General features: G+C 38.3%; 1 protein-coding gene across 26 annotated transcripts in view; it reads right to left on the minus strand.

Annotated features, from left to right (window-relative positions):
• Window positions 1-25,446, minus strand: part of KCNMA1 (potassium calcium-activated channel subfamily M alpha 1) — an 851,468-nt gene that overhangs the window by 125,328 nt on the left and 700,694 nt on the right. For 16 of the 26 annotated variants that reach the window (XM_073353217.2, XM_073353214.2, XM_073353207.2 and 13 more), the window contains exons 17-19: window positions 23,945-23,956; window positions 15,398-15,484; window positions 8,572-8,648 (exon numbers count right to left, since the gene is read on the minus strand). In XM_073353217.2, coding sequence (XP_073209318.1) covers window positions 8,572-8,648; window positions 15,398-15,484; window positions 23,945-23,956 — 176 coding nt within the window. The remainder of the gene's footprint in view (window positions 1-8,571; window positions 8,649-15,397; window positions 15,485-23,944; window positions 23,957-25,446) is intronic. The other 10 variants (XM_073353218.2, XM_073353215.2, XM_073353216.2 and 7 more) reach the window with 1 other exon arrangement.

A 25,446-nucleotide genomic window follows, 5' to 3' on the forward strand; every position in this document is an offset into this window, starting at 1 on the left:
GGAGGGGAGACATTTGTTCATAATCTGATTAGATGTTTCTGTTACACCACTTTTTATTTTATTATTTTGTTTTTCACTCTAACAACATGTGGAGTTCCATAGAAAAAAGATAAAGGGTACTTGTCAGAAACACACTAATACTAGGTGAGGAAAAAAGGAAGACTCGTTTTGGGTTTAAAATACAGCTGTTTTGAAGGATTTTTTCTAATCAAATGCTGTAGCAAAACACAGTATCTGACAATTCTGTAATACTATGTTGTTGGTTAGTAACAGTCCCTGGTTTTCAATTACTTATAGCCATATTTTGTCAACAGAAAATAATAAACTATGACATTTATTAAAATAAAAAAAATCATTGTTAAGGGCAGGGAAAGATGGGAAGGAAAACTTTTGGAACCATTTTAATCAGACTTAAACCAACGATATGGACAATTTAAATCCTTCTATTCAATAAGGGAAAGTTTATCAGGTACATCTTAAAACCCACACCTTTCAGGGACTGTTTTTAACTATTATTATTGGTTGTTCTGGAGACCATGCATAATTTTTTGATATTTCACATTGTTAACATGCAAGAAACAGGCTTTAACCTGGCAATAAATGTAACAAAAAAGACTTGCTATAAGGGTTTAAACCAGTATATAAGCAATCACATATTAAAGCAATACATTTTGTAAAGAAAACATGCTGTAATTCTTCATTCCTGTTACACAGTCATTTTACATTCATACCAAATACAATATTGAAATAAATTTAAATTAAAACATGGAATATTAGTAAGGATGATTAGTGAGAAGATCAAAGACAAGACAGAAATGATTAAAGATGGTTCAGCCACACACATACTGTTTCCTGTTAAACCTCCATAAATATTAATAAAAAATGGTAATCAGCAGGGGATAAGGGGCTCTTTTTGTACAGCCTTTTGTATGGATGCTAAATTCATATGATACCTGTAGCAGCTGCATAAAAATCCAATCATTCTCTACCATACCCTTGTAGAAATTATCAGGATGCAGAATGGAACTGTTATTTGCAGTTCTGGTGAAAATAAAAACAGAACATAAAACAACTTAATTTTCTATTTTAGGTTCTTGAAAAACAAATGGATAGAAGGGAATGGCAGCTCTCTCTTCTTGGTATAACCACCCCCCGCCCCCAAAATAAAACAAAAAACAAACAAAGGACTTTCCTATGTATCTGAAATTGAGCCAGTGAAATTTGGTTTTAATTCATCAAAATGCTGCTGTTCCACTGGCACAAACTATTTGATCAGAGCAGCACACTGAGGCAAGATTTTTAAGCTATTTGGAAAAAAATGTTTCCAAAACATCAACATTTTAGACTTCAAATCTCAGTTTTCATTTGTTTTATAATTTTAAAATTGGCACAAATGTTTTTGCTGCAGTTTTTAAAACAGACCGACATTCTTCATTTTTACTTTGGAGGAGAAAGCTGAGTGTTTAGCACTCTGGCAACACCTCATTTTCTGATCACAAAGTCCCCCAAGCTCTGTCAAAATGTCTAGAAGAAAGTACCTAAGATTGTCTGAGTGAGGTGTCATTTAAAATTCACAAAGAGTAATGGGGAATATTTTCAGGCACAAAAGAAAGCAAGGGAAATTGCCGATTGTTCTTTAAATAAGTTGTCAAATAACAGTTCCTTGTCTAGAGCAAGCAGGACAAAGCACCCCTTCTTCTCTGCTGATTGCTTTTTTTTGTTTGTATGTTTTATGTTACCATACAGTCTTCCTGATCTCATTGCTCCACCCGTCACTAACAGCAGCTTTACTCATGGACCAAAATGGTAACAAAAAATAGATCTATGAGGACATCTAGTGGATCTCTATCAAACAACAGCTACTGAAATAGAATAGAATCTGGACTGGAGGTCACTTGATTGGCAGTGAGTAAAAAAGTGCCCAACTACCATTAAGAATTGAAATGGATATGATGTCATTTCAAGTCATCAAGTTCTCATGATCCACAGCAAGTAAAATGACAACAAAGGGGAACTTTACAAAGAAATTATGTTATAAAGCAACTAGCAGCATTAAAGGAAGACCATATTGATTTGATTGCCTTTTGGCGACGTTGGTTAACATCATCAGTCTAAAAAATTGAAAGGGCTTCCCACAGCACAATTTCAGTTTTCTTAAAAATACAGCAGCATGTCAAACTGGTGACAATTGATTTTCTCTTAACACAACAGGCAAGGCTAGCTCTCCATTATTTCACTGTGTTCCAGGGTAATTTCAAGATCACCAAATGCAGCCTGCAAGCTATTTTGCAAGTTTTGCAAATTTCTAACTTTAAGTGATGTCAGTCATAGGCAATTTGTTAGCTGTTTCCTGAAATTCACAGGGTGTTCTTGTTCTTCAGCCAAAACCGCAGGAGCAGCAGGTGAAGTGAGTGGACAATCTGCACATTCTACTGTATATCAGTAACTTTAGAAAAGACTTGCATGTTTTTAATTAATGACTGTTTATAGACCAATTCATTTTTATTTTCATACGTCTTCACGACCCTTCCTACATTATATTTTGGGGGACACTCAGCCAATGTGTTCTTCCTCCATTCATTTCTAAGGGGGCTGAAACTACTAGAAGAACTAAGACAAAGCTGCGTATTTATTTTAAAAAAATATATTCTTGTTTAAATCTTCTCTTTCAGCTTGAGATGAATTATACTCAGAAAACTGGCTATGTAAAAATGGATTCTTCAATATCTCTGTTCTCTGTGGCTTTGGTCTTCCAACCCGGACTCAACCTAGCCCTCTTTTTCTCAGAACAATTTTGTGTCTGCGAATAATTATGCCCAGTATGAATTGTGGGCAGTAATATTAGTAGTTTGATGGCAATCAAAATAATTTGCAATTGCAAAAATGAAGAATCGTATTGTGTCTTTTGCATCATTAGCTAAACAGTCACCTAAGTTCTGACTGCAGAATCTTTATTAGTGGTGATGATGTACACTACAGAAAGAACACAGATTGAATCCTAGATCCTATATGGCATTTGCAAGGTGAAAAGAAAGAAAAATAGTCTCATCTTGTAAAATAAGGACAAATTTGAAATGAAAATAATTGAGAAATAATAAACAAATCCCCCATTTTGTCATTTTTATAGTCTCACTCTTCTGATTATAATCTCACTTTTAAACCTATTTATTTTTGTCTTAATAGTCCTGATACTGCTAATTGATCTCTATGGGACCAAAGATTATTGCAGTAGGAACTGGACATTTGTTTTCAAATGCTGATTTACTGAGGATAGGAACTGAAATTAAAACCAAAACAGAGACTGGGGAACCATGCAGGCCTATCGGATCACTGCCTTTAGCTGACATCAGGGCAAGACCCTGAGGATGCTGGGTTAGGTCCTAGAGTTACTCATGTCAACAATAAAATTCTCATTCAGAGTACTAAATTTCTGGGTCTTAATTACTGAAGCGGTGTGCATGTAAAAATCACTTATAAATCTATGTCCAAGAACACAGCTTTTATCTGGCTGAACTGTAAATAGTTAATATGCAAGTGGTCAATTCTGCCATCACTAATGGTCTCAAATAGGCAGGTTGGTGAACTTGGCTCCTGAGCTAGTTAATGCTTTCAACTGTGGTGTTCAGCACCTTATGTGGAGTGGTAGATTCCCATTCCCTCAATGTACCTCCCAACAATAAATGGCAATGCAGCATTTGGATATGCTGATTGGCTAACACTGTGATGTTATTCCCAGAAGTACTGCCTTTCCTGGATGCTTTAGGTCCTTGTGTTCCTATGTGACTGTACAGCACCTAGCACAAGAAGGCCAGAAGCTTTTGTTACCATAAAACAAATTAACAACAGTAACATATGGGGAAATGGTAAAAAAAACCCAAACATGGTAACCTCACAGGTTTGGAGTAGCCATGGCTAAAGTGAGTGGTTAGTGGGCTCCCAGTGGTACCACTTTGGCTCATTATACCCTTGATCTATCTAATCCTGGTCCCTGAAGCTGTTGGGGAACAGTTTAGTCATACTGAGACGCTCTGAATAGTCCTGTAAGTATGGTAGCAGCACCCCACCCCTCCCCAATGTATTTTCTTTGGAGTGCCTGTACAACAAATCAGTGCAAATGTAAACTATTCTCCACTTCCCAAATGCTGTATTTATTTTAACTACCAGGACCATGTGTGCACTAAGAAATGGTTGATGACTGAGGGCCTCCATAGATACTGTAGAATTAACAATGCTGCGGCTCAGATTCAGACAGAGTGGTCTATAAAGTTCATACTGGGTCTGTAATAAGCCTCAGAGTTATGCATAATTGGGCCATACACATGTATCATTAATTTTACAGCAACGGAAATTTCATAGACTGGGGAAAATAATTACCACTGTGGAGTCACTTGTCTCCAGTTAAGAATAGGTTTAGGTTTATGCATCAGAAGTTGATCACACAATTAATTCATTGCCTGGCTTATTTTTTTTTTGGTGCTGGGGATGGAGGGAAGGGACAGTGGGGAATTGCTGTATGCCTTTTCTGTCATGAAATGAAGCTGAGCTGCAGAGGATACAAGCCCAAGACCTTGAATACAAGCCCGACAATGAATTCCACTTAACCAGGCAAACAGTGCTATAGTGGTAATTACTCCAGCCTAACTGGCGTCCCTAAAAAGTAATGAGAAGTCCAAAGTCATTTAAAGGAAATGCCATTGTAAAGGCTTCATTTTCCATTGGAGATAAAAAATAAGATTGGGGAGAAAATGGGGAGGAAAGAGGGAGGTGGAGGAAACTGCTGTATTTTCTTCAACGTCGCCCTGATCCGTGTGGGTGTAAAGGATGAGAAAGGTGGGAGTATGACGTCACTGCTACATGCAACATAAATATTAAAGAAAAGAACCAAACTACTAAACAAAACAAAACAAAAAAACTCTCTGCTAGAGAAAGACAGGCTGGACTGTACTCTGGGCTACAGGGAACCCGTTTTTACTCACAATAGATCACTATCAGTGTGCAGTTAAAATATAGTAGGGAGCGTGTTCCAAGGCAGCAAGAGGAAAAATAAATCAAAAATTTGTCAATTTTCACAGGTTACAACACATTCCTTTAAAAACATCAACGTACACACGATCTGTCCCTCCGGGGTTCAACCCCCACCCTCTGCAGCAAGAAAGTGGCTGGAAAAAATGTATAGAGAATTAGACAAGTGTTGTTATACAGAATGAAAGAAACAGAAAGCGTGAATCATCCAGCTCAGAGATTCCATCCCAGCGTGGCTGCATTTAATATATATGTATATACATTTGGCCCTTTGCTGAAAAGATATAATGAAATTAAATAAGAAAGAAATTGAAAACATAAGCTAAATATACCACAAAATTATCAATGGTTTGTGAATAGAATTTCTATATTTCTCTCTGGACAATGTAATATGAATATTTACAGATTATTCAGGCAGTAAGGAGAGGAGGGAGAAGGACGGATGGCTGAAAACTGTGAAAAGAAAGCATAGTTACTTTAATTATCCCTAGCCTCGTGGAGATGCATAGTTCTTACTTGAATTATTAATACTAGGCCTAAGAGGTTTGGACAAATGGCTATGTAGGTCAGGCTCACTTATAGACCCTGACAATACCACAGTTAATATTCAGACAATATCTAAAGGGACATGAAACCTCAGATGCATTATTAAAGAACATGGCTTTCAACTGTCCCAGGAAGCTGCATGTAATTAATGCCATAATAATTAAGATTTCCATGTAAAGATGATATTCTTTCACATTTCATTCACCTGTACATGCGGATAGTTTTATCTTCATCCCTTCATTTCATCTTAGATGTCATCTGCACCCCACTGTCTCTAATTTTGATTATGTTGCTCATTAATTAAAAAAAAATATCTGAACTGTTCATAATATCATTGTAAATTAAGTTGACAGCCAAGCCCCACAATTTAGAAGGAAATGTTTTGTTGTAATTTCTGCTTTGTTTTAGCTAGATTGTGTTTTTAAGACAAACAATTCAGGCACCATATATGTGGAGATGATGGCTAAGATATTCAAAAGTGACTAGTGATTTTGAGGGCCAAAGTTGTGACACCTTAAAGGGACCTGATTTGCAGACACTATTGAGCATCTGCCCTCTAAAAATCAGACCCTTTTAAGGTGTCTCAGAGATGAGCATCCAAAAATCGACTGACCAAAAATCACGTTACCTTTAAAAATCTTGATTTATATCATTCACTGATTGACAGGACTTTAAAAACAAAGCTATTGAATTATTGTTAATAGTTATGAACATGCGGCTGTTATCAGCTGTTCTGAAAAGTGTGTGTATGTGTGAGAGAGAGACAGAGAGAGAGAAACCAAACCAAGAAAATATTCTGAGTACATATTAGACTTTGCCATCATTGCCTTTTTTCCCTCCACCTGACTCGGAAGATTATCCCCTTGGTGTTCAGTGCTCAGTATGGTGGCTCTGACAGGCTCCTTCTTCAACCTCACTAACTCCATCATTTCATTCCACATCTGTCCAACACCCTTTAATGCATTAGACTGATGTGTGTGACCATGTCGTTTGGAGCATTTCCTAGTGCTTCATGCAGAGGCTGTCATCCTAGCCCTGACACGGCCTTACTGCTGTTTTATACTGTGTTGGCTGGTCTCTTTCCAAGAATTTTTCTTTTCCCCGGCTTCCCAAAATTGAACATTTTATTCCGTTTCATGCTTCTGCCCTTTATATTGTAGTTGCTTGTTCATATGTTACAATATATTTGAGTTAAATGTAGCACAACTATGTAGGTCTCGAATCCAAATGACACCAACTCTCTTAGAGAATTTGATAGAAGTCTGCATACATCAGCACAGCATGGTATTACAGGTACAAAAAGTGGGGTAGGGGAAAATAAAAATACATAAAGGGCAGGGAGGCAACAACAGCCCCCACTGTGTTGGTTACATATTTCCCCTTCCCTAGTATTTTGGGAAATCTTGGAAAAAAATTAGCTTTGTGAGTTACAGGAAGCCACAGGTAGTTTTCACTTGCCTGACCAGAACTTACTCAGCAGAATCACTGACCTTGGCAGCAGTTCCAGGGTCACACTCTCACATGGATAAGCTGTTCTTGAACAATTTTTTTCAATATGTTAGGCAAATGCATGCGTTCCTTCCACATCAGGTATCTTTGATTTCCATGAATTTTGCATTCACTGTGGCTATTGTGGCTATCATTCTCCACTAAAGTCTCAGCTCCTCTGTCTCTATTACGCTACCTTAAGGAAACAATGTCGAAACCTTGTTCTCCTTGATCGTGTCTTTTTTTGGGAGAGAAGAGGAAGGCTGTCCTTAAGGACTCTAATAGTACTGTTTTTCTCTACAAAGAATTTCATCTTCTGGTATGGTTCAAGTAGAGTACCCTTTTTCTGGTGTGTGTGAAGGTCCAAGTCTAGCCCTTTCTTCCAAATGCCAAGACTGTAGTGAGACAACAGCAATCAGTAGGCCACAGTGTTTTGGGAATCATAAAAGTAGCAGGAGCAGAAGCACGGGCAGACTCTGCTGAGACAGTCCAACCCACCTTTCTTGTGACTCTAAACAGGGTCATGTGCTTTTTAATGGCAGAATATCTAAACCATGTAAAGTGTACACATGATATTCAAATATCCATTAAGAGAAGGAATCCCTATGCCTACATTTGAAATCTATACTGCAAATATTTAATTGGTCAAATCCACTGTGTGGGCATTTGGTTTGGGTAACCTGACTGTATAAAGTCCACCAAAATTAAAGAGCCAGATATATTCCTGCATAAATATAAAGAAAAAACAAAAACAAAACCAGGTCTCCACTCCAATGTTCTGCTCTCCCTGCACTCACATATCTCCTGCTGACATCAACCACAGTTCTATTAATCTGGGTAAAGCAGGTGATAAACACTGAAGTCTGCTGAACACCTCTGAAAGCAGAATTTTGTCCTATTTAAAGGAACCAGTCCTGCATTTCTTCTGATCACAGAACTGTCATCGACTTTGGGACTTCCTCTGCAGAATGACAGCAGGATGGAGCCTATGGGTCTCATCATAATATTTTATTTCAGCATTATTACATCACTCAGTATTGTTTCTTAGCTTACTTTACTTGTTACATTATATTATACAAGGCCCAAATTCTGCCCTTACGCCTCACGGAAGCCCATTGCAAGTAATGGGTTTTTACAGGGCGTAAGTCAGGGCAGAATTTGGCCCCATGTGAATAAGTTTGTTTATCTACTCAGATTCAGAACCTCCCACTGCCCACAAATAAATGCCGTGGGCACAGATTCATCTTGATTTAATTATCTGAACTTTGTTAACTTTGGACACAAACAGGCATTTTAATGAAGCTGCAGGTGTGAGTGAGTGGTGTGAAATTTAATTTTAAAAATATTCACATCAGAATTACAAATGACATTTAACTGCATTGCCATGTATTTATTTCCTACCCTTTCTGCACCACTGTGTAAAACACATAAATACATTTAAAGAGATTCCTTAAGGCTGAGCAGGTCCTGAGGGGGAGGGGGGAGGAAAAGGGAGGGAGAAGAAATATTACTTACGCCGTTTGCAGCCACATTTTTTTATCCTTTTGGGATCCGTGATGTCATCATGACAGGCCTTGCAGTAAAAAAATGCCCTGGAGAGACAGAACGGAAAAACTGACACATTTCTTAATCCACACAAATGAAATTAGTCCCACATTTCCTCCTGCTACATTGCCAAATTAATGAAACATGCCAGCACTAATTTCCTTTAATCTTTGGAAAGGTTTAGACATTTAAAGGAGGAAATGTTTGCTGCAAGACCATTAATTTCAAACACAGGACTATGATTCAAGTTAGTGTTTCTTTTAATAAACTTTCATTTGAAAAATAATTAGGAGACGGGTTGATAAATATGACACAGTGGATCAGATCATCTGCCTTTCATCTTTGGAAGAATAAGTCTCATCGTCAAGGCACATATGAAATGAGTTCACTGTTCTTGACATGAAAGTCACAAATTCAGAGCCACATGATTTCTGAGAAGGACAGCTAAGTTTTTAAGGCCAAATTTGCAGTCTACCCTCCACCGGACCTCCATACTGGTGAGTGCAATCAGCAATGTCAATGTCATTGTGACCTAAATTGTGGTCAATAATATCATACATGCTATTATTTGCACCTGTAAAAATGGAAGCCAGTGTCTGAAAATCAGGTTCTTAAAAAGCAGTGAATAAACATGGGGACTACTGTCCTCTTGATTCAGACTTCTTTTCATTTGCCATCAGGGTTCAATTAGAGAAGGACCACACTAGTTTTGACTGCATTATAAACCCTCAGCAAAAATCCCTAAGCAAACAAAAATACGTAATTCACAAGATGACCTACCTAACTCTCTGTCTATTTAGGCTTTTATACATGGCCTGTTACTGCGTAGCAAAGAGCTGACTGATAGGTGAAGTGTGCAGAATGTAGGGTAAGTGACGAAGGGTAAGTGTGCAATAAAACTTTACATATCATTAACATAAAATTATGTTTTAACAAACATACATCAAACTGCCCACAGGAGATTTCACAAGCCTGTCAAGTCAGTATGTCACACACGATTGCTGTGACACATGTCTATTTCATGAAGATCACACAGCTAGCCTCTAACTGAGCCAGTCTGGGCTGCTATAATATACACCTATTTTTGCTGGCATGACAACTGGGCCATCCTGCACTTCAGCATCTGCCAAATTTCCCGCATCGCCTGCCTCCTCTGACCCAGACTCCTCTCTACAAATTCAGGCTGATGGAAATGAGGGGTGACTTGAGGCCACACCATAGGTCTTGCAGGTAATACTGCTCCTGCACTTGAGGTGGCTTGTAGGTTCCAGAAATAGAAGAGGCCATGGGAACAGAAGAACCTACAGTCCTTGGGTACTGGAAAGAAAAATAAGCAACAAATACACAGGGACATGGACGAATATATTCTTGGTTCCAGTGTAAATGAAAGGGCTATTAATTCATTTAGACAAAAATATCAAGGGTTTATGAATGTTTCACACAGTGCAGGAATGTTACAGAAAGGGAGAGGGCACAGGGAGCATGGTACTTTCCTGGTGTAAGGAAAAAACATAATCCATCTTCCAGATCCCAGAAGCACAAGTAAAGAGGAAGTGACTAGTACTATGTGCAGGGGTGACAAGGCCTGCAGAGTTATTTCTGGGTGTTTTCCTGTACTCCGTCACAGAACATTACCTAAGGAGGGTGTTACGATCCCCTCTGTACAAAAGGGGGAACTGGAGCTAGAGAAATCAAGAGACTTGCCCAAGGTCAAAGAGCCAGTTTGTCACATGTGTCCAAGCTCTCAGGCTTGTGATTTAACTGCCAGGCTACGTGGAGTCAATGGATATTTTCCAAGTTTGACCTATGGCTGGTGTTTTTAATTAGGAATGGGGAACCTGACAGTATCTAAAGATGTGGTTCAGATATCAGCCTCAATATCTCGATACTTCTCTGTAGACCATCCAAACCTCTTGTGTCTACAAAACTAGGCAGGAAGCCTTGTCAGAAAGCCACATCTGCTACTTCCTGCTAACAGTCTGTTGAGAACATTTAAATGCTTTAGATTGGAACCCCAAGCACAGACGAAGCTGAGATAAAAATACAGTGAAAGAGAAATGAAACTGTTTTGTTCATTTTGAGTAATGAGTAAAAGTTCAGTGGGCTTTTAAATTTTAATCACAAAAATATTTTGCAGTTATATCAGAGCTACAAGTAGTCCCCTCTCTTCTTGCTGCTTGATATCCATGTAGGCCTGGTCTACACTACAGAGTTAGTGTTCCCACTTCCGGCTCTGAGACAGGCTACTGCCCGGGCTCCCCGCTCCAAGCCAGGCTGCAGTCTGGGCTCCTGGCTCCCCACTTAACTTGTAGTGCAGACATGTCTGTAGACTCCTTTTTCTATCTATACAGCTGGTGTAATTAGTTTAATGGGAAGGTACATGGATTCAAGCTAGTATAAGAGGGTCTAATTCAAACAATTGTGAATTTAATCTACACAAAACAATTGAAACTAATTTAATTCAAATATCTGAATTTGGTCCAGGGAGTTTAAGTAACCTGCCAGGAAGCAGGTCAGTATGGCACTATCCATCAGGAGACTTGAGTTGTAAACCCGCTATGTGGACTAGCTAAATAATCTATTCAAGCCAGTCACTGTCAGAGATAGGACTGGGACTCAGGAGTGGCAGTCTCTACTCTTCTATGGACCATGTGGACTCCAGGGAGTCACCCCTCTCCTAACTGTTGGATTTTCCTCCTCTTTCTGTTGGCCAAAATTTCCTCTCCAGTTTTTGCAGTTCCCCCTTCAGACACTTAGTGCAGCTCTAGATCCAACTTCTGAAGCAGGATCTTTTATCACAGACCCTTCCCCAAATCCCTACAAGTTTAGACAAACACTGCACAGGTGTGGGAGCCACACTGCCAGATCCCAATGCAGAATGAGGGCCTTAGTATTTGCTACGCATGATACTCTCTGGGTCTGTCTACATTGCAATACGAGGTGTGATTGATGTTTCCATAGACATACCCACACTGGATGGCTAAAAACAGCAATGTAGATACAGAGGTATGAGCCTTAGCCGGGGCTGTATAAGCATGCCAGGGACCCTGAAGCCCGTGGCCCCTATACTGCTATTTTTAGCTGTGCTAGCATGAGGAAAGCTATCTTAGGTATGTCTACACATGCTCCAGTCACACTGCAGATTGCAGTGCAAGCATACCCTAGGTGCAAGACCAAGAATAGGTGACGCAGACACTTTTAAAAATGAAATTACCATATTGATAAAAGAATTAAAAAACAAATGGATTTCCATACTGCATAATAAAATGTAAGTGGATAAAGAATGATAGAGACATCACTCATATTGTATCTATGACACATTATTAGCACTCAACATTTTATATACAGCTATTCTCTTCAGTAAACCCTTAACATAAGGTGTGTAATATGTACCTATTGTTAAAAAAAACATAAAAAATCATAGTTTTAGCAATATACAAAATTACTCTACTACAAATTATGGTGCATAAACAGTGTTAAATATGCATTGCAATATGGTATAGATCTAACCTAAAAGACTTGCCAGCATCTCTAAAAGCACGTAAAACATAAACAAAAACATTTAATTTGAGCGACAAGTATAACACATATGTTTACTTGTGTTTTATTGCACTTAGGTAAAAATCCTGTTTTTTACTCTCCTAGAATCTTTTTTATTGCCATTCAGATCCCATTAAACCATCCACCACTTGTTTGAAAACAAAGGCATATAATTCACAGAGGGGGATTAAGTTTCTCTCAATTTTGGAAAATTTTTTCTGACTCTGATTCATCAAGTTACAAAGGTGAAATTGACAATATTCATAAATGGCTGCATTAGCTGAAGCACATCTGATCAAGATCTGCTTTGTACAGAATGGCTAGGGAATATGTGAAGAGAGGCAGCAACCATGCATACTTCTAGCCTAACACTTCTGGAAAAGGCAAGTCAGAGCTTCTGCTTCAACTTGCTGTTGTCATGGATGGAAATTGATTTAAAAGCGCTGAGTAAATTTACTCTAAATATATCTTCACTATTCAACTTCTGTCATTTCAAAAATACCATGCCAGGTTTCTCTTGGTGCGGTCTCCATTAATTTCCCTGGGGAACTGCATGGCTACAACACTTTGTAAATACACAGGTTAGTGTCTTGGTGCTACCATGTGAATAGCCTTGTGCACATGGAAAGGGAAAGAGACAAGAGAGAAAACAAGAACTTCCTGCTGGGCTCAGAGGCTGCTGGAGCTCCTGCCCACAGTAATAGCTTTCACAAAGGTGGTGCTGGAGATGAGAAACAGCAGGGCCCAGCTGTAGCAAGAGCAGCTACCTCCTGTCTCTCTCTTTGGGCCAGAGATTGCTCAGCAGCACCCTGCCTGTGTTTCCACCTCTTCAGGACCCTTTAAGAACTCTTCCAGTTCAAAAAGTTCAAACAATACCCAAAAGGGGTCTCACTTATTTAGACTTCTAAGTGCACACAGGCCGCAGCCCCAGTCCATCGCTCACCCAGCAGGCCAAAATAATGCTAAGTCTTTGAAAAACAGAACAACTCATACTTGTCTTTATCCCAGTTTCAGCTTGGCACAGCCCCTTGCTCCCAAAGGGTCTGTCTGTCAGACTCCGCCCTGCTTCTTGGGCATGGTGTTTCCCAGGACCACTGTCTGGACAGCTTTCTTCTGCTTAATGTCAGGCTCAGTTATTCTCTCAGCCCCCTCCTACTGCAGCTTCCTGCTATCTTTTAGCCTGGGACTGCTTGATTCCCCTCAGGTGTGATCAGGCATGGCTTAGCCCCAGGCTCTCCAGCCCAAGGGCAGGCCACCACGTTACACCGGCAAGAATGCACGTAGTGCCCTTTTGAGGAGTAACAAGACTGACGTCGACATGCTTACCTCAGTCTAAAATTGGTGTAAGGGAGATGAGGAAACTGTGAGCATCTGCTGGAGTCATGCATCTTGCAGGGCTGGGGCTTAAATCAATAATTTAGCTCTTGGGATATGCAGCACTAGTATAGCACTGAACAATCTGCATGTCATCCCTTTGAGATACCTCAGTATTATTCTGTCCATTTTACAGATCAGGAAGGAGACACAAAGGGCCTAATTCTACTCTCACTGGCACCTGTGCAAATTAGGAGACATTCCATTAGAGGCCAGCTACAAGGGGAGGGAGACCAGAGGAGCTGCCCCTTCTCCCTCTGTGGTTGGCTTGGCTGTTGGGGAATGTTAATTTGGGAAGGAGCAAATTTGCTGGGGGTATGTGGTATTCCCTGGCTCGCAGAGACTGCTAGCTTTGGAGTTGGAAAAAAATGTTCCTTCTTTGGCAGAGTAGGCTTAGTTAAGGGATGATTTTCACCTCTCTCAGTGCATCACTTCTGTGCCATTTGACATTGATGGAACCCACACGTATCATTTGGCAGAACTGGGTTTTTGTTTGCAGGCAGCTGGAGGTTGGAATGTTTATAATAATTCTGACATGTTGCAGCTGGATGGAAGGGGCCCTGGAGTTTAACAGGTGTTCACTGGCCTGATATCTATGAGCCAGAATCAGAGCAGGTATATCTGCAAGAACCCAGGAATCTGTGGTAAAAGCAGGAGGAGGAGGAGGTGGTTAGACCTCTGTACTGTTTACAGATATGGGACCTGCCCTTGTGGATTGACTAACACAATATGGCTGAAGAGGGGATGATGGTTCTGGGAGACAGCTTCCTACTGTTTGGATGGGCACAGCTGCACCTTGGAAGAAAGTCTTTATGGCCTAAAAGATGGAATGGTTATGGAGGGAGAAGGTGGCTAGTTCTGAGATAACAATCTGATTCTTGATCTCAAGTTCAACATGATTTAAAAAATAATAATTGCAGCCAACTCTATTTCTTGCACATTGGAGTGTCTTCTTTTTCATTTTGGAGTAACACACGTTTGGGAGGGATGACCAGGCAACAAATTACTTTTTTAGCTTTTTAAAAATGTATTTATCTTCCAAATGTTTTTAAAAGTTATTTCTTTATCTTAGAAATTATTTTCTGACATCGCTTTATCTTTCTAAAGACTTCATAATCACGAGACACTGGGTGTGCACTGGGGTCTAATAATGACACCCCTTGGTGGGCTGCTAGGCATGAGACCAAAGTTTTCTTGTATAACTGTAGCTTGAATTAATCCAAACCCTAATCTCACTGATACAGCCAAGTTCTTAGTCTGCTAAACAGGTAAAGTAGCCCACATTGGATGGGAAGTACTGGTCTGTTTTAGTTTGATTCATTATTATGTGCCTACATAGTATATAGTTCTCATCAAGAATAGTAACAAGGGGATGTCATACCATCAATGTAATGCTGAATGAACACTGCTGAGTTTGCCCACAACAAATATTTGTTGCGGTTGATGAAACTGACCCTATATAAAAGAATTTCTCTGAACACCTAAATCTTAGGCCAAAACTAGGGACCCCATTATCTGCTCAACTAACTCCATTAGGGTCAATTACATTACAACAGTAGATAAACTGGCCCATAGCCAAAGTGGGCTTTTTGAGGTTAAAAACCCTGCTAACTTAACTTTTCTCTCTTTGGTTCTTTTTCATAGGTTCTGCAAAATTATTATGTCATTTTATTTCAGTTAAAGTTTTTTCGCCATGGGAAAGAGTCCAAAAAGAGAGGCATGTACATACTGAAGGCAGAATTTGGTCCAATTCAACCCCCACTGAAGAAATGTGAATCCTTTTGCTCACTTCTATGGGAGTTGGGGCGAAGCTCTAAATGTAAAGAATAAAACAAGGAAGAGGCTGCATTTTTTAATTAAAGAGATGCAATAAACAAATTACCTTTTCACTTCTTTGGCATCACTTGCAATGAAGAATCCTAAAGTACCTTCTTGAATCTTGACATGGTTTCCAGGATTGATTAATATACTGCTCAATAAAACACAAACAAACAAAAAGACAAAGCTATGAGTTTATATCACTTTTAATTAAGTGCTCCAAAATGCTCTATTTTTGTTTTATTCTAGGGGACCCACTAGTCAGGAAAGGCTATAAGGAAATTTAAAGTCATTTTCTTCTTTGACATTTCCAATCAGATCACCGCTTAAACATCAACAATGGGTATCATTACAGAACTTAAATTTGTAACTACCATGTATCTTCCCTTAAAATCATATCACCATTTCAGCTCTTAAGTCACTACTGTTCTAGCCATCAAATAATTAGCATCTTTTACCAAAACAAAGCAAAAAAAGCATCTCAGAAAAACCATATGTGAAGCGGAGCAGTTTAGCTTTCTTACGCTATTATTCAGGCTGATGGAAAAGTTCATGATATGGTGAAAAGGGAAGAGATCCTCCAAGGAAACCACCACTTGATACCAGTACAAAGAGTCATTTGTCAAATTAAACCATTTTAAACATCTTTGTGCCAATTTCTTTTGAAATGAGAAATAATGGGACCCCTATCTGTATATATTATATTATTATACATAATATAATAAATACACACATACACTCAAAGGGAATGGTACAAGACAACCAGTCATTATTACTAAGGAAAACATAAAATTAATATAACATTTTTAAAAAAACATTGCTATGCAGCCCCTGGTAATAAAATAATCGAGCCACCCTAACAGAGTGACTGCAAGTCAGTTTGATGGAGGAAATTGTAAGTTAACATGGTGTGTGTTGATCTCTGCTTATGTGTAACATATCTGCTGTATTGTCAAAGATTTAGCACCAGAGTATTTTTGGTTCAGGCAATATTATAAGGTACCAGGTAGATATAATTATTCTTCATCTTGTTTTACTTTGAAGTGTAATATAACTAAGCTCTTAACTTGACAAAACACTTACTAAAGCTTGTCAAATGTTTCACTTTTTTTTTGTTTTTCGGTCAAGTTTAATCTTTGTAAGTTAAAGAGTAATAAGAGTACATATGCCTTACAGTACACAAGGACTAAAAGAAACTATGATGTTTTCAGGCTTATCAGACACTGACTTTTAGGAAAGATGCCAAAGTAGCAAGAGAGAAGATGTATATATGAATGGACATCAGGTGCTAACATTGCAAGTACATGCAATGCTAAAGATTTGTAGCCTTATTATTTGGGGAAAAATATAGGATCAAATGTTTAGATACTCTTAGTTACTGATAAATTGTTGAGTTGGATAATGCTGGTAAGTATAGAATGTTTTCGTCAAATGCAGAACATTTTCATATACTGTACTTTATATACTGAATGTGTATGTACTTGTGCGGGTGCATCTGCACATATACTTATACACACACACACATATATCTCTACACGTTAAAAGTCCTATGTGACAAGAATATTAAGCTTGCAAAATCAGCATTTAGAAGTTAGGTAATGTCAGATTTAAGGCTGCCTGTGCAACCTTAATTCAGCCCCTTGGGAATATGTTTTATGATACATTGTCCTCATTGTCACGATCATATATTATTTGTAGCTCAGGACCCCTCCCTCATTCGCTGCATAGGATGGATGATGCTCAGTGAACAAAAAGCTATTCAATAGTTTGTTTTATCCTTATTGCTCGACCTGTGGCCCTGTGCAGGAAACCCTGCTCTATATACAGAGTTATTCATTGGCTCATGGGTTTTTCAGCACTACAGTATCTGAGTACTTCCTAAACAGCCTGGTTTTTCAGAATACTTAGCATTTTATAGCACTTTATATGTACAAAGTCGCCTTTGCCTCATTAACGACACAGCTCCTACTTCTGCAACAAACAAGGCTCGGATCCTACAGACAATAGCCTCCATCACTACACAACCCCAATTTGTTGCTAAAATACAGTCCATCCTCTGCAATGAAAGAGGCAAGAGGTCCTGAAAAAAGTAGGTAATTAAAGACTGTATCATAATACATATGCACAAGGGGACTGAATTAAAGATGCACAAGCAACCTTAAATCTGACATTTCCTCATTGCTGAGAGCTTGACTTAGCAACTTCAATGTTTTTTTTAACTTGGGAGGTCCGAGGGGTTAATACAATTTTCTAGGTTTTAAAAAGGCAAACTGAAAAAATCAGAAATTCCATCACATGGAATCATATTGACACCTGCAAGGCTGGAACCTTTAGAACTACTGCACAGACCTCTGCTACTCAAGCTAACAGAGAAACTGACAGCAAACATAAGTTGTCATCCACTAGAGGTGGATGAGACACACACTTTGCCAATGGCTGGGTTTCACAGATATTTGCTAACACAAAAAATATGGAGACTCAGGAATCATGGGTTCTATTCCAGATTCTGGAGGGGAGTGTTCCCTTGTGGTCACAGACCTTTCTTCTCCTGTCCCACCCAAACCTGACCCATTCTGCCCACCCTCTCAAGCCTGTCCCTGTCCTATCTCTTCCTCACAGCTCGTCTTAGTTTTGCCCTTAATTCCTCATCCTAGCCGGTCCCAGTCTCCAACTCCCACACTCTTCATCTCAGTCACAGTCTGCTTGCCCAGCCAGCCCCACTCGTTCTTCCCCACTCCCAGCCTTCCCACCCGAGGTTCCTTATCCTAAACGACTCTCCTCCCTGCAACATCAAGTTCTTGGGCCCTCTGCATTTGAGTCAGGTTGCTTACTCCTCCATACTGCCAGGATGCCAGCAGTGGGAGAGGGGAAGTGGGGACAATAAGAACACAAGAGTGACATTTTGTCTGCTCTCAATACTGGTATCCAGTGTCAAAGAAGCCACAGAAGCTAAAAGAAGCAATTCAGAGAAAGTCCTACATAGCCCTGACAGTCCTGGGATGGAGCATGCTCAGATGGAATAATCTCAGAATTCAGCTGCCAAATGGTAACAAATTTCTACTGACCATGTGCAAATGGATTTTTCAAATGTTAATAAATCTGTGTGTTTTTTCAAAGAAAGAGTGAAAGGTATACCCCTGACACATCAGTAAACCCTATAACAAATATCAAGCCCTTGTTCCAAAGCATGGCGATGCTAGATGAAATGGCTGTAAAAATGTTTTTAATGAGCAAAAGAACGTATTTTTTCCTTAATCTCATTCTTGGAAATTGATGAGCCTGAGGCAGACACCCAGTATAGAAAATTTTCTCCCAAACAGTAAAAATTTATCAAGGTGACAAGCACCTGCAAACAGGGTCTTCTAACGGGAAGTTCCAGGCAAACTTACTTTAGGTGGCCAGTTTCACCTTTAATATATATGTGTAATACTAACTCACACAAATTGATTTCATATCTGACAGAAGATCTTGTACTGCACTGGGTCATAACCACAAAATAAGGATTTGTGACTGTGTATGTGATGGGAATAAGAAGAAATCTGTCTTATCAGTGTTATTAACAATAAATAACAGCAGAGGCTCATGCAGATTTGATTTTATTCTCACACTCTGACGTACAGGCAATACAAGCATCAGCTACTCACAAGCAAGTTCTACCCAGTTTGCATGACTTATAAAAGCAACTAAAAGAAGGTATTTCTGATGGGACTGCTATCTTCAAAAAGCTATCAAAACATAGCTCAGGCTAGTGATGCTAAGGATTGATTCAAGTAGGTAAGGAGTAAAAGATTTTTGAGAGACTTGGGAAAAAAAGAACTGGGAACTTCACAATAACTTCATCATCATCACAGTGACATGTATCTGAATAACAAGCCCATGATAATACCAACTTTTTGAATTACTGTGTGTCTCAACAGAGGAGAAGATGTGTGGTATAGTAATCTTGGGGCTGTAGAAGAGGAAGACTTCTACCAGAACTTCATCTAGTCTCAACATCTCCCTTCGGTATCCCTAGTCTTTTACACAGAGTGAATAGCAGTGAATGGAACAAACTATGAAATGCATTATATGCCATGCACTGGAACAATGCTAGGAAAAATGAACATCTCCTGATTTTTCCAAATATACACTGATATCGCAAAGTCATTTGATCATTTTTTAATCTAATACCAACCTATTAAATCAGACAAGGAACGTTATATAATTTTGAACTTTTAAAGAGAGAATCGAATTTCCCTATTTTATTATATTTCCAGGTTAGGTTAGCTTCGGCTCTAATGAAGAAGCAACTAGCTAGAACACTTCTGATATGTAGCTTCTTTGGCAGACCTCACTTTCAGGAGTATATTCCTCTGGCATAGGGAATCTCAATTTTTTTCACAACATGGACCACATCTCAATACAAAGATTCTCTCATGAACAACCTGCCCTACCATTCATAAATGTGTGGGTCATGTGGCAGCTGTTGTTGGATCTTTACATAGAAAACAAATATTAGAAAAATATTTAATATATTTTTAGCTGCGGTTTAATGCAATTTAGCAGTCGAAAATAGGGAGAAGGAGGCAGTATCATGTGACCAGTCAATTCTCCATGGACCACAAGCAATTTCTCTGTAGCCCACAGACCATAGTTTGAAAACTTTTACTCTAGTATAATCTGGGTCACTTGGTAAAGTGGGCTAATTTGAATAACCTGCATTTTAATACAGCCAAATGCAAGGTCATAAATCTAGCAACAGAGAATGTAGGTCACATTTACAAGATGAGGAAGCATATCCTTGAATGCAGTGACTCTCTAAAGGATTTAGAGTCATGGCAGGTAACAAGTGGACAGGAACTCCCAGTGTGATGCAGTAGTTAAGAGGGCTAGAACAATCCTTGGATGTACAAGCAGGAGACTATCAAGGGGGGAAATGGATAGGGTAATGAGAATATTACTGGAATACTGTGTACTGTTCAGTCTATTTAGTTTTTCCAAGAGAAGGTTAAGACATGACTTGGTTGTGGTCTACAAGTACCTACATGAGAAGGAGATATCCGAGAGTAGCTTCTGGGGTGTTATATTGAGAACCACATAGTTTCTGTTTTGGTGTTTTAAATGTACAAACCATCCACTGCCGGTATCTAAGTAGAAACTCACCAGAAAATATCCTAATAGCTCACAGTCACAGTAACAGACCATAAGCCATGCATATATTACCTCTCACTTTATGTGGATAGGACTGGTTACACAGTGTATCAATACAGTGATTTGCATAAAATATTAAATACAGTATGTGTGCATGATATTGTTTCTTGTATAAATGCCTTCTCTACAGGTATCAAAATCTAGTACTGCTTTTATAAATACCTGTGAGACTTTCTTCGGGTGCTCATCTTTACTACTGTCACATTGTCTGATGTCTACGCCAGGCATGGGATGGCCTGAATTTCAGTTTACAAATTATCATTGTGAAAAAGTGACCAGCCACTTTTTGGTGAGAATAGTTTCTTTCAATTACTTGACTTGGTAGAAAGCTTACTATGAGATAATTTTTTGTTATGCTATTAGAATATATATTGAAAAACCCTCTTTCACACATTTGAGAAGGAAGAGAAAACTTTTTCTATCTTCCCATACTGTCCAGCTATCTTCAGTCTCACTCATAGAAAAAGTGAACCATAAGATTTGTTGTCTGCATTTCTATTGAGTTCTATATATTAGTTTGCACATAGTTATTGAAAATGAATTTATGAAAAAGAACGTGTCATAGTGCATTCATTTGTTGGCCTTTTGCCCAAGTGAAGCCTCTGCTCAGATCACAAATGAACACAAGTTTGAGTCCCTACACTGGGCAATGGTTCCATATCACAAAGCTACCTCCAAGTCTGGTGTGACTGTCAGATTTGTTCAGGAAAGACCTCAAACTCCATTACCAGGGATGACACAGGACAGGAATTAGTTTAAGATGCATTGGAAGATGGAAACCAGGATGGAAATAGCAGAGAGGACAGCAGATCAAGGCAAGGCACCTTTACAGGAACCTTGTGTGGAGCCCCAAGACTGGAAGACAAAGGGATGATGTAGGTCAGGATGGAGGTGTATTGGTAGAGCTTTGTTGGGAAACTCCCACAGCATGAGCCAAACTATGTCTCATTCTACAGTGTTATTAGCACTTTATGTTTTACTTTCATTAGGATAAATTTGCAAAAGCACTAAGTAACTTAGAAGCTTTGGAAAATGGGATTTATTCTTCTAAGTGACTTAGGCACTTCTGAAAATTTAATCCCTAATTGCTAATATCTAACCTCACAGTGTAACATGTAATATGTACACATAAATAAATAACACAACACTTGTGGAGATCCATGCCAAGGGACCTGTTCTGACCCAGCGATATTCCTCTTCATATTTTTCAGATACACTCCTAACTGCCATTGATCCCAGTCTAAAAATACGGGTCCATTTTTTAACTCAATGAAGCAAAAATGGCAAACTTTGAACTAAATCAATGACAAAAGGCCATGACAACTCTGGTTTAAACCTTGGGGTAGATGTACTGTACCATTCCCCATGCAACTAAAATAGTAACTCTAATATATTAATCAGTCACATATTATAATAGTCATATTATAATACTCATATTAACTGAAACGAGATAATGGGATGTTATTGACTATAGCTATCACACATATAAACACAGCTACCATTTTATACTGGTTCATGCTGTGCCCAGATGAAATGCACAATATTAGTGCAATGGCCTCCTTAATTGTGCCATGTCATGAAAACAACTATAAATTATAGATTTAATTTGAACCATTATGGCTTTTCAGAATATATTTTGAAAGCACGTGTGAGGGTAGGTGCACAAACCAGCGTGTGGGATCTGTGTGAATACCAGCTGCACACCGCTTGTAACTCATAGGCATTGCTTCTTTCTTCTGGGCTCTATGACTGACATGAGTACAAATTCCATATAGCTATACATAGAAAATTCTATTATGACACTAAAAAGGATACAAGGCAAAAGACACATTGCAACATTACATGCTACAGTATATGAAAGCTTAGCTACTACAAGCAAACAGAATCACAAAGTGTTGCTCCCAGGAATGAAGTTCTTAATGACTACTAAGTGTGCCATGCGTGCATAAGGTACTTTACCAGGGATGTGCTAGCACGAACTAGTTCAATAATTGCACTGAAATTAATACACTGTAAAATAGTTCAATTAGTGTTTTTGGTTTAAGATGTGAATCAACTAGGAATACAATGGAAATAAATGAATTCCGCAGCATAATGCATTTTATTCTGGGAGCAAGCAGCTGCACTTCGTACCACACTTTTTCACACTGCTCAACATGCCAGAATCAGCATGCCTTCACCACAAGGTAAATACACTCAAAATCAAGAAACCAAGTAGAGGTGCAACAACTGCAGATCCTTGAAGATGCTGTGTTGCAGTAACTTCTCTGCAGTTGGATCATATCAATATGCCAAACTGACAGGAAGCCACCTCTCTTTTCACACATCGACTCAAAAAGCCCAGTAGTGTTTGACTATAAAGAAAATAAGCACAACACACAGAATACACACAACAGAACAAATGTGGAAATTAAGGCTGGAGTATGTGATTAAGTAGGAAACTGAAATATGTCTTGACAATGAGAAGTCTCCAAAGCACACCACAAAGAGTCAGACTATGATAAGTTGTTAAAAAATAGGGATGTGGTAGGACCCGCCCTGTTTATTTCATTCAAACCAAAAACAACAAAATGGAATGTAGGCTAGAGATGAGGCCTGTAACGTGGTTATTAAAGGAATATGCAAAACATGCCAACACAAAGAAAAAACAAACAAAGCAAACTCTTTCATTTGAGTTGTTTCAATAAAAGCTCGTGTAATAAAATGAATAGGAACATACAGCATAAACTACCTCTAGGTACTTCACTGGAACAGTACGGTAACTTTAATGAGTACTGTATTAGAATTAATCTGGATCAGCAATGCAAAAAAATCAGGCATTTGGTCATTGTTAACGGGAGGCAAAACTACAAGAGCACAAAGTATTGTATTGTAAAAACTTGTATTTTACAGAAAGACTCTGTGGGAAGAGAGGCTATTAATAAGGTTGTAAATATGGAGATAAAATGGCAGCACACAGACTGGTAGACACAGAGGACATGTCACAATACAAAATAAATTAACAAAAAGAGAAAAAAAGGACGGTGAACAGCAGACCGAGTTTGATTTCCAAATGTAATAATTGGATACATCAATGGTTCCACGACAAAATAAAAGTCTAATGCTTATATTTAATTTTATAATTCCTGCAAAGAAGTTAGTGCATGAGTCACAAGAACCAATAAAGAAACAAAATGATTCTATTTCTCTCCTCTTTGAAATTGGGGGCTCATATATAAATATGTATATATATATATACACACACACATAGACACATGACTATATATATATATATATATATATATATATATATATACATATATAGAGAGAAAGATAGACAAAGGTGTTATCTTCCTGAGTTCTTGGCAAGGAATTAGTCCTGAAGTTAGAAGGAGTGAAGGTAGGGTTGAGGTTGGAAGGAAAGGTAACGAAGAGGGCATACCGCTTTCGGCTTCTGCAAACGACAAGAAAAAAATTGCAAATCAAACACTTCGATAAGAAATCAACTGACAAGAAAACAAAAGCAAAAAAACCCTTTATTGAAAATTCTTCAATGACCATAACATTAAAAAAAGGTTTTTCTGCTGAGAATGAGGACAAATAAATGGAGAGACAAAGAGAATATTTAACAGAGGAGTAAAACATAGGGTGCATGAGGGAAGAATGTTGGTTAGGCCTTCATTCTTGCTTACTCTTGCAGGAAGAAAAAAAAAGGGGGGGGGGAATGGAAAACTCCAAATGGCATTGAGAGATTAGGATGGGGATTCTGTGTGTGTCTTTGCAATTTGCACTGATGTGGTTTGTGAATATTCAATAACTTTTTTTTCTGTCGTGATCTCAGACAGATTCTCTACATGCCCCTTTGGACTCATTTTTTTTTTAACACATGAGATGATGCCTTTCTGCAACTGGTTTAAGAAATAGTATTTCAGAAATAAACTTTGGGGCTACATCATAGAAACAACAGTAAATCTAAAGAAGTGTTTCTCAAGCATGTTAACACCAAACATATCCAGGATTATTAGCCCAAGAGTAGAATACGTTATTTCAAATACACTAGCAGCTAACTCAGATTTTGATCTGACAGTGGAATCAGCTAGAGTGCACCTCTAGGGAATTCCATTTACTTAAGTAAGATTCTGCACAGGTGCACGGATCTATGGTAGCGGATTTCAAATCAGGATCAAATTTTTAAATTGAGCAATCTCTTAATATATTACAGTTAGGTTCAGTTTTTATGTGACTTTTCAAATTCCATAAGGTAAAATATAATTATGCATTAGATTTATTATGAAGAATTTGTAAGAAGCATAAAATATGGTCTATATAGTTTCACCATTTTGTTTCATAAATTATATTTTATATTCACCATGTGTATATGGCTATATTATTTATAGTTGGATTTGCATAAACTATTGGGTTTCTTTTTTTTTTTTTTTTTAAGAAAAGCCTTTTTAAAGATCTTCATTTAAAAAAGAGAATTTAATCATATTCTTCATGAAATAAAATACATCTTTAAATTTCAGTGTGAAAAAATAAGAAACAAAGGTAAAAAAGGATCATGAAATATGTACACAGCAAATGATTGCTTAGGGAAATGGATGTTTACACTATGGCTGAAATTGTGGCTGTACTGAAGTCAATGGGAGCTTTGCTGTTGATTACAGTGGGGCCAGGATTTCACTATGTGTCTCTTAAAACTGCGTACAGTAGTATGTCTCATCCTATGGTTCTTGCACAGGAAAACTATCACTGACTTCAAAGGGAGTTTTTCTGTGCCACCATAGGAACAGGTGTATAATTTGCTTATAAAAGCAGATAAATAACATGTATTATTAAAAATAATAATGGAAATCAGGGACAAAAAATGTTGTCATCTGGTTTGTTGTGCCAGACTAGTACACAAAGAGAGCTTCCAGTCACTGCACAGAGTGAGTAATTCTT

The sequence above is a fragment of the Lepidochelys kempii genome, chromosome 7 (assembly GCF_965140285.1).
Source record: "Lepidochelys kempii isolate rLepKem1 chromosome 7, rLepKem1.hap1, whole genome shotgun sequence".
NCBI lineage: Eukaryota > Metazoa > Chordata > Testudines > Cheloniidae > Lepidochelys > Lepidochelys kempii.